This window comes from Poecilia formosa, unplaced genomic scaffold, assembly GCF_000485575.1.
Source record: "Poecilia formosa unplaced genomic scaffold, Poecilia_formosa-5.1.2 Scaffold16, whole genome shotgun sequence".
In the NCBI taxonomy this organism is placed as follows: domain Eukaryota; kingdom Metazoa; phylum Chordata; class Actinopteri; order Cyprinodontiformes; family Poeciliidae; genus Poecilia; species Poecilia formosa.
The window spans coordinates 4,135,606-4,145,662 of NW_006799955.1; the positions used below are offsets into that span (position 1 = coordinate 4,135,606).

General features: G+C 38.1%; 1 protein-coding gene across 1 annotated transcript in view; it reads left to right on the forward strand.

Moving 5' to 3' along the window:
* Positions 1–10,051, forward strand: part of kcnh7 (potassium voltage-gated channel subfamily H member 7) — a 52,333-nt gene extending 42,282 nt beyond the window's left edge. Inside the window, exons 11-16 of the mRNA XM_016668731.1 lie at positions 1,444–1,649; positions 2,209–2,296; positions 2,430–2,591; positions 5,286–5,442; positions 8,313–8,493; positions 8,904–10,051. Coding sequence (XP_016524217.1) covers positions 1,444–1,649; positions 2,209–2,296; positions 2,430–2,591; positions 5,286–5,442; positions 8,313–8,493; positions 8,904–9,206 — 1,097 coding nt within the window. The 3' untranslated portion in view covers positions 9,207–10,051. The remainder of the gene's footprint in view (positions 1–1,443; positions 1,650–2,208; positions 2,297–2,429; positions 2,592–5,285; positions 5,443–8,312; positions 8,494–8,903) is intronic.
* The last annotated feature ends 6 nt before the right edge of the window (positions 10,052–10,057 follow it).

A 10,057-nucleotide genomic window follows, 5' to 3' on the forward strand; every position in this document is an offset into this window, starting at 1 on the left:
CAAATATATATTTGCATCCAAATATAGATTTGGATGCAATTCCAGCTTTAAGTCTTTAAAGATATGTCTTGACAAGCTTCGCACATGGTTTTCCTTTCCATCAGAACTTAAGTCAGATTATAAGGATCTCTAAACATCAATTTCCAGCTTGTGTCAAACATCCTTAATTAGATTTAGGTCTAATTATGTCCTCTGTGTAGCGTGTGGCAAGCTGCATGTGAGGTGGGATTTGGCTTCTTCACACCAATTGAACAAACTTGCCAGTTTTCTATAATGGCAACATTTCTGGAGGGGGATGACTAATAGTTGTCCTGTCCACACATTGACCTGCGGTTCTATCCAGATACTCCATTGTTACCATGGGCCTCTTAGCTGTTTTTTCTGATTAGTGCTATCCCAGTCTTGGTCTGCAGTTGTGACAAAAGCTTTCCATTTTCAGATGACTTGTGTGAACAATGCTCTGATATAAGGGGTTATTACATGAAAATGCAAAAGAAAGTTTAAGACATCTTAAACTTTTGTGATCAATAGTGATTTTTTTTCTCTCTAATTTGGAGACGTGGAATGCTACGGGGTTATTTTTTTCTATCCTCATTAAGTCTCTATACCTTATAGTGGATATGCTCATAATGCTCAGACACTTTTTTTCTCCCCTAATAACGCTGCAAAGCTGGTTGCATTGGTATGAAATTAGTCTGCTGCACTAACGATTATCTAAATCCTTGTGTTGAGAGCTGCTTGCCGGGGAGAAATGTATCACTCTGTGTGCGGTTTGCCTCTGCCGTAGAAAGGTGTCTGATGCGTGCTGTGAACGGAGCACTGGCAGCCAGCGTATCATATCTCTCTTTCCTGAACCCCTGCTTACACAGTTGGCATTTAGTGAACCCCACACTGCAACAAAGGGATTTTTCATGATGGCCTTTAGACTAGACCTCTTGTCCTTTGCAGAAATGGGTCTCTATTTAAGTAGAAGGGATGCTTTTTGTACCACCAATTGAAAACTAAGCCTTTTGTACAGCAGAATCCGTGATATTATGAGAGTTCGCCGACGAACTGGCTTCATTATGCGCAGTCTCCAACTCAAATATTTCCTTTGAAGTGCACAACAAGTAATGTGTGTCAATCACCAGCAGCCCTCTCTTTTACTGCACATCAAAGTTGCTTTGTGTTAGTGCTTATTCCTCAGGATGAATAATGGATCAAAGATAGAAAGGCAGCTGATGCCCAGGCCTTGGGAGAACATCTTCAGAGAGAGAGAGAGGAGACCCAGTTTGATTTTCATTAACCACAAAAAAGAAGCACCTCCTCTGCCCTTTGGAGACAAACAACAAACAGATTGATGTCCCACTGGAAATCTAACACAAATTCTTCTGTGTAAGCACATAGGTATAGAGGAAGTATTTCTCCCTTTCGCTAATTTTATCCCTTGTGTACCCTTAACAGGAAAAAATGATATATTTGGAGAAATGATCCATCTTTACACCACACCTGGGAAGTCCAACGCAGACGTGCGCGCTCTGTGTTACTGCGACCTGAGTACCATTCAGAGAGAAGACCTGCTGGAGGTGCTGGATATGTACCCAGAGTTCTCGGACTATTTCTTCAACAACCTGGAGCTTACCTTCAACCTCAGAGACGATCCAACAAAGGTTGAAACGCTTAAAGCCGTTTAAGAAAACACGCAGATTCGCTCAGAAGTTTGTGTATGCTCATTAAGGTTATCTGTGCCATTAATTTTACATTTGAGCCCGTCGTCTTTTTGCCGTGGAATTACACAACAAATTGCAACAAATTACTGAAGTGAGTTCTAAAAACAAGAAATAGATGCTGGAGTTTAACTTTATCCAGAGTTTTGATGGCTATGGAAAGACATGAGTTCTTTTTTTCTTCAGCTTGCTAAAATTAAACCACACAGTAAATTCCAACTTGTGCACCCAACTCAGTTTTATTTTGTAAATCAAAAAAGTTGTTTGTTTTATCTTCAGTCTGACCCACTAAAACAAATGATTTAAAGTAATTAAAATATTTACGCCTTTTTTGCCAGTTATGAGCAACCTTAAACTTCTGAACGCAACGGTGTTTTGTGTTTTCAACTATTGAACATTTGTTGAAATCTAATTTTTTTTTTTTTTTTTTTTTTTGCACAACTTCTGAATTAGTAAAAAATATTGACCATTTTATTTAGTTATTTCAATCTACTCTTTTTAGTCTGCTGGTGCCCAAGAGGGTGATCCAGATCCCGATGATAATAGAAGCATGAAAAGAAGAATCTCGTTCACCCCAGATACACATACAGGTTAGTAAAGATTTGCAAGGCATGCACAGTTATTAGAAATGTGCTCTTTATTATTGTCTTTTTAAGAATCTGTGATCTATGTGGAATATGCCCTGTTGTTTTCCCCACTGACTTCTTGATTATTTTCCCCCAGAGGAAAACAAGGAAGCAGATAAAGATATTCAAAATGAGAGAGGCTCTAACTCCTGCCTGAAAAGGTGCTCGGTGGCCCTGGGTTCTTCCTCACTCAGTGTTCCAGTGCTGGACTCAGACCTTATTGTGAGAGACGCCATAGACAGAAAACCCTCTATAGAAGGTAGGATAACCTATTTATAACTGTAGTGCAGAAATAATTTCACCTGCAAGCTATTTCTGAGAATTTACTGGGTTCGAAGTGGATATGACCTTAAAGATGAATGTGGTGTGTGATTTTAAAAAATTACTTTGACCTCTCAATTTTTTTTGACAAATGTCTTGGCATTGATTTTTTTTTTTTTTATCTTTTTATTTTTCCAGGAAGTCAGACTTTCTTGTGATCTTTTACAATTGTATTGATCATTTGTTCTCTAGGTTTTCTGAAGGTTCCCAGAGCTTTTCTTTGGACTCACTAATTGCTTGTCTGGTTTTCACATCAGAACATGACAGCTGATTGTGCAGTGTGTGCTTAAAAACTGAAGAAACCAGGAAAATGGAGGACACAAAGGAAAAAGTATCAGGCTTGAAAAAACTATCAGCAGTGAAAAGTCTTAATAAGCAGGAGGGGAAAACGTCTATCAAAGATCTGAAACAGGACAAAGAGACGAATTCTCCTTCACATGATGATAATACCTATTTGGAAATCATTTATTATGCTAGAATAAAATTGTCAAACTCTGTTTAGTAGTGTTCATAAATTTAACTAACAATTTTGGCAATCAGCTCATCAGATATCAAAAAATTGAATTCAAATTAAAGTGGTCCTTTGCAAAGCTGTCTGTTATGTGTGGACACAATGTTGGTTTGTCTTTTTGGATTAAAAGGAGCTTTTTTTACGAGTGAATGATTAATCGATCAGAATTAGGTGGATTAACACACACACACACACACTCACACACACAAGAATAATTCTCTAACGGTCGACTGGTACAAAGTTGAAAATTATTGATGAATGAGCTGAAGAACAAAACATTTAAAGGACCTTCAGAGAGACTGCAGTACTATTGATTAAGAAGACCACGAAAGGTTACAATAAGTTGTTGCTTTTTGGAAGCGATGTGTAAAGAAATTAAAAATTATTTAAAGCTTTGCACAGAACTGTAAATTGATTGATTAGACATTAGGTACAGATTGCTATTTCCAGAAAAGAGACACTTTTGCCTTCAAAACAGCCTAAATTCTTTGTGGCCTACAGTCAAAGGGGTGTCAGGGAAACTTTGAAAGATTTTGGTCTCTAGTGAACTTCTCCTCAACACACACAAGAAACCAGAGTGAAAACAGAAAACAGCCTCGAACTAAACTGCATGACATTTCACTAAGCAACAATGCAATTTAATGCAGATGAATAGCTGTATGTCTGACATGAAGATATTTACTTTGCAAAAAGAGACATTTTGAGAGTAAGGGCAAAGGTCTGAGTGTGAGCTGTGACAGTTTGAAGAATTAAAACTAATCTGGCTGTTAAATTTTGAAATTCCAGTGCTGGTTAAGTAGAGCAACGTAGTGATTGCTGGAAGCATTTGGATTAGACTCTTTTAGGCAGGCAAAATTGGTGTGAAAACGATTTCATTGTTTTAAAATTATAGGGGCGTAACAGTAAACACAAATCAATGTTTTCTACGTACCTTTTTTTTTTTTTTCAGCTATTGCTTTGTATATTTTCAGTAACTTCAATCACATTTCTTTTCTCTTATTTCATTCTGATAGATTCAAGAACAATAAAGCCACTTGAAAATTGTCAGTGTTTAGGGATTTTTGAATAAGACTGAGCCAACATTTTAAAATAAAAGTTTTTCAATCACTTTAGAGTTGTTTTAATGCAGGGAATCCACTGTACAATTTGAACTCAAATACACCATAAAAAGAATTAAAAAAAAACTAAAAAAAAACAATGCAACTGGTGGGACACCTCTGACACTTGAGTGTCATATACGTATATGCTGTGTGGCATTTTGTGCTGGTTGAATGCTCCGGGCGGCTGGTTGTGGACTTTTTTCTCAAGTATCATTGATCACTTGGGGAGCGAAGTTAAGTGTAATGTTACATGACTTTGTTGCTGTCAAAAAACACCAACAACGTTTTGCTTTGGTCTACTTCTTTTTCTTCATAATCACTGTGGCTGTCTGAGTAAGCTAAATTCTCTCAAATAGCAGACTTTAGCCATAAGCGGACAATGCTTCTGTTTTGTTATGCTTTGGTAACGTTCAAAGTAGAGTGATGGATGCACTAAACAAGTATTCTGCTTATGTTCAGGTTTAAAACAAGGTTATTGTTGAGTACACAAATGAGCTGATTTGAAAGGGTTGATCTGAAAATAATTTGTTTATCATTACACCCCTGCAAAAAAGCATTATTTATAATAATCTAAAATACGGATCCTAAGGACAACCTATTCCAGTCATTCTGAGGTTCTTTCTCATTTGAAGGCAGTTGGAGATCTGAGTGGGAAAAAAAAATCTGAAGACTGGTCAGTATTTAATCTGTGCAGCTCATGCTTTGACAAACCCACCTGCAAAGAACACTCTTTCAGATAAAGCCCGGTCGTTGTTTAAACCCACAAAAGGGGGACACAGCACATATCGCAGGACAGCCGGCAGGAAACTGCCGTGTGCCCAGCAGAGATAACAACAGGGCAAACAGTTGTTGCAGAGTCCACCTGCAACAAAAGCTTGATAGATTACAAGGACAAACCTACACACAGCTCTGGAGCAAAGATTAATTGCGTTCTATTTTGGTTTTCTTTTTGTGTGGTGAGGACGTTGTTCTGAGCCACATATGAAAAATGTAAAGCACATGTGTTGGTGTGGTTGTCCAGATCTGCGCTGTGATAAATGGGCCTGTAAGAAGCCTGAGGACTACCTGGATGAGTCAGCACAGATCCAGGACCTGAGAGAGGACGATAACTCTGCCAGCGAAATCACATACGGCGAGGTGGAACATCGCTTAGGTCAGCTTCAGGAGCACTTAAACAGGTACAAGTTTTTAGAGTCAGCAAAATGAAGTTCCATCCTAATTTGTCTGCCATAGTCTATGAAACTTTATTTGTTCATACAAGCATGATGTTTTTTGTTTTTTGTTTTTTTGTTGTTTTTTTTGGGGGGGGTTGTTCAACAAAGATATAGGTAGAAATCTGTGTGGATTTTTTTTTTCTATTCATTCTTTTAATGAAGTGGAGGTTGCAGCTGCTGTCTTTGTTTGGACAGATATAGGACAGAAATCTCAGTGCACCTATATTTATATGTGGGGAGGCACAATAGCAAAGAGTAAGAATTAATCTAAATCAGAAAAAAATAAGAACAAACCGAAAATAGCTAAAAGTTGTTGAAGTGCATGCAAAATTTGCAAAGTTAGATGCTAAAGCTATATGTAAATAAAATTACGAATAATTGTCAGGCGATGTGAATTTACCCTCTAGAAAACAGAGACATGCTGATGCTAATGTCTAGAGATTTTCCAGTGATTAATGGTTTAGGTCAAGGTTAGAAAAACGTATTATTGCTCATTTAGCTTTACAGATTACACATAAACTTCACACATAGGATTTATGGTGATGAATTTCTAAGTACATTATAGGTTATAAGATGTGGTGAGGCCATTATTTGAACCCAAATAAGTGGATTGTCCGAATTCTTGTGACTTCAATTAAAGTTTTGTATGTTTTGTACTTACATTTGGGTCTCTACTGCTTCTAGAAACAGTCAAATAAAAAAAAATAAAAAAACATTCAGATACTGCTTACAGCATCCTTGCTGGATCCACTTCTTCTGCTTCTGGGTCTGACTCAGGGTCAAAGATCTACACTTGTTGTGCATCTGTTTGCAGCCATTTTCACATGCATAAATTGCGAGCATAAGCATTGAATTGGGAGGCGTGGCCAGCAACAGCTTATTTGCATAATGTGACAAGAGGCCATAAAACAGCTCATTCTGAACCGAGGAAGTGAAATCTTATCTGAGAATGATGTCTTGCAAAAGATGTAATTAACGTGTTTTGAATAGACTTATGGGCCATACAAAATTGAAGGAAGCATCATAATAAGTGCCCATTAACTTTTTTTAAGCTCTGCGTACGACAATGCATAAGCTAAAGGGTAGTTCGAAAAATGTTCATGTCAAATGAACAAAACTGAACTCAGACAGAATTGAACTTACCAACCTGAGTTCAGGCACGAATAAATCTGACAAGGGGTAACTAACACAATGTTAGAGATATAATCCATATCTCTAACAAAACTTGGACATGGACTCTAAATACAAACTGCTAACAACATACAAAAAGCTACTTAAACTAAAGAATGCACATTTACGCCTCTTTAGCGTGAGCTAGCGGTGCAATCCAATAAGCCCCTTTTGTATTTAGCTGCTTTGAAACCTGGCCACCACTTTGGTTTAGCCTTGTAGATCGCTGAACACCAGTATATAAAAGACGAACTAACCAAATGCATTGAAAGTGCGCACTTACAAACTGGACTAATTAGCAAAATAAGCATTCTTAATGGGTTAGCATGGATGAAAATAGGCGCAAATGCACATATTCTGCTAAATGACAATTACTGACTTCCATGTTGCGTGGTCACCTTGAACATAAAGCTATTTAAGAAAGATATTCAGCCGACACTGGGGGAAGAAGAAGCAGAAGCCACGTTTATGCACCTACCACTTCAAAGTTTTGTTGTTTTTTTTTTCACTACTTTCCTTTAAGGATGACATAGTTCATAATATTTTTACATTGTCACCTCCCACACTGTTAAAAGGACAGAAAACGAGCATTGCATGCCCATGAGTAGGTGGAGGAAGACAACGAGCTGGCAGAATCTGTTGTAGGAATCAGAGTGGGAGGCTGGATCTACTGGAAGCAGGATACACTGCATCTCCACAGAACCACAGCATATTAAACTTGAGAATGAGTTGGAGCTAAGTCTGTGCTATTTTTAAGAGGTGTTAAATAGAACAGAGGAGAAAGAAAGTGATGACTAAGGACAAAGTCTGAAAGAGAAGTTTAAAGTAAAATCAATGGTTTTTTTTGTTGTTGTTTTTTTTTTCCAGGCTGTTTTCTATAAACAGACATTTTATTCTCACCGTTTTGTGAATGAGGAATCGCGTCGTCCATAGATACTGTACCAAGTTTGCAGCCACCTGAACTTGCATGAGTTTATTTTTAGCTGGGATTGTAGCAGCGAATGTGAGAAGGTATCACGGTTCCTGAAAAGTGGGATAACTCATTTTACAGTGCACAAATAAAACATCTCATCCACTGCACTACACCTCACCTTAGTTTCTCCCTAATGCACACTGGCTGCAGGATCAGCAGCACTTTTCTGTCACGTTGAGTTTTTTTTCTGGCTTAACATGTCTGAAAGCATATGGCAGAGGAAGGAAAAGGGGTGATGTAATATTTTCTGTGAAAGCTTCTTGAAAATGCCCCCCACCCCCTCTGCCCCTCAAAATCAGTTTGTTACATAAAAGGGAATATGTTACTGCTTTTGAAATTCATTGTACCTCAGATACAGTGAGATATCACTCAAAATAATTGAGTGATATCTGGTCCTAATTAGATTGACTTAACAAATATAATAAACTAATTTGCACAATAAATGGTGAACTCACACTTCCCACACAAAGCTCATTATCACTGCTTGCCGGAGCAGTATTAGTCTTCCACCATGTGTTTCCACACCTTTACATTCTCTTTCATCAGTCCTCCGGAAAACAGCATATAAGCTCCATCTACCGCTCAGTGACATGCACTGGGTGTTTTTAGCCCTCATTAGACTCAGTCAGAATTATACATTCAGCTCTTCTGGTTTTGGTAATGCTAACTCATTGTTTTGGGTCTTTTTCAGGTTGGAGTCGCACTTGATATCAGATATTCAAACCATCCTGCAGATGCTGCAGAGACAGCCGACTCTAGGACCCCCCGCCTACAGCACTGTGACAGCCAGTCCAGAATATCAAAGATCCGCTGTGAAGGTTCAGCCAGTTGCTCTGTCTGCAAGCCATTTATTCAGCCATACAGACACTCAAGTATGAAGGCTTTCTTTGATCAGAAGTCTGAAATTTTGCTTAAGTGTTTATGTTTGAACGTTATCACATTAAGTCAAGTTGAAACTATAATCTTCTATGTTTGCGATGGAATTTTTTCTGTTATATCAAGAATCAGCAAAAGGTGAAATCCAAAAAGTGTGACATGGATTTGATTTTTTTTTTTACTCTGATACATCTCTATGAAATCAATTAGTAGTACACTTGTGTAGACAACTAACACAAGCTTTGCAGGTCACTTAATTAGTAAATAACATTTCTGTGAATAAAGTAATTTCAAGGTAAATCCTGCTTACCTATAGGCCCCAGAGTTTTGTTTGTCAATATTAGCAGATCACACAAAATGTTTGAGATGCTGAACCTATTTTCAATGTCTTCATTTTTATTCTCAGGGCCCCAGCCAAAAACTGCAGAGCACCATTCAGGAATCCAAAGACTCAGTGTCCAGCGCGGCCGCTGTGAATGCACCCATAGAGGACAGCCTTACAGCATTTTTTCAACAAAGACATGCAGACATGCATCAGCAACAACAACAACAACAACAACAAATCCCAGCACATCAACAGCCAGCGCTGATCCCTCTTCCAACTCAAACCTCATCTGCCTCCTGCTCTTCTGCGCTGCCCTCCGGCCCTGACCACACCTCAGAAAGACACCACAGACATGTCTCAGACTTTGAGGTTCCCAGGACATAAATTCTCTGCAGCACCATATGATATTATTGGAATTATTATGCTGTAATTAATAAGTAGCACTCTTTTCTTTGTTTGTTTTATCAGCATGCTGGCACAGGCATCTGCATCTTAAAGTGGCTATGTTAAAGAAAGGAGAATATATTTCATGGTGCATGTGGTGAAAATGTTCTTTTCCCCCTCTCTTTCTGTCCTTTTGGAAGAAGGAAACTAACAAGAGTTGCATATTTTGGCACTTTTTAAGAAAGATATTTAAACGTGAACTCATTTTATCCTAAAAATCCACATGAAGCCAGAAGTCTGTTTAACTAAGAGGAGACTGCTGTTATTAGACAGCATTTTTTAATTGGCATTAACAGTTGGTTGTATTAGAGCAAAGACAGCTCGCCTATTTAGAGTTTTGTAAGATTTTTCCTAATATTCCACTTTAGCTTTCACAGTCAGTTCCATTAGAGTGCGACAACAGACCAGGGTCAACCAGAATGAAGAGCAACCATCTACTGAAAAACTTGGTTGGGTCACCGGTATACCAGTCTTACCACCAACACATTTATTTACCAATACAGGGAAAACCAACATGACAATCAGAGAGCGATGTGTCACTCTGCAACATGTCTAAACAAGAAAACCTGACTGACCTACCTCACACACAATTGCTGGTCTCTCATAGAAACCAGCAACGTCTGCATTATTTCATCACATACAAGGTTTTTTATTTACTCTGGCGTCAGTTGTTCCAAAATTTGACTCAAATCATGTCATTTTTAAAATCTTGTTTTTTGAGGGATTGATAAACATCTTTTGTGAGATTTTAGGAAAAATACTCTCATAAAACTATCACTGACTGTTAAAAA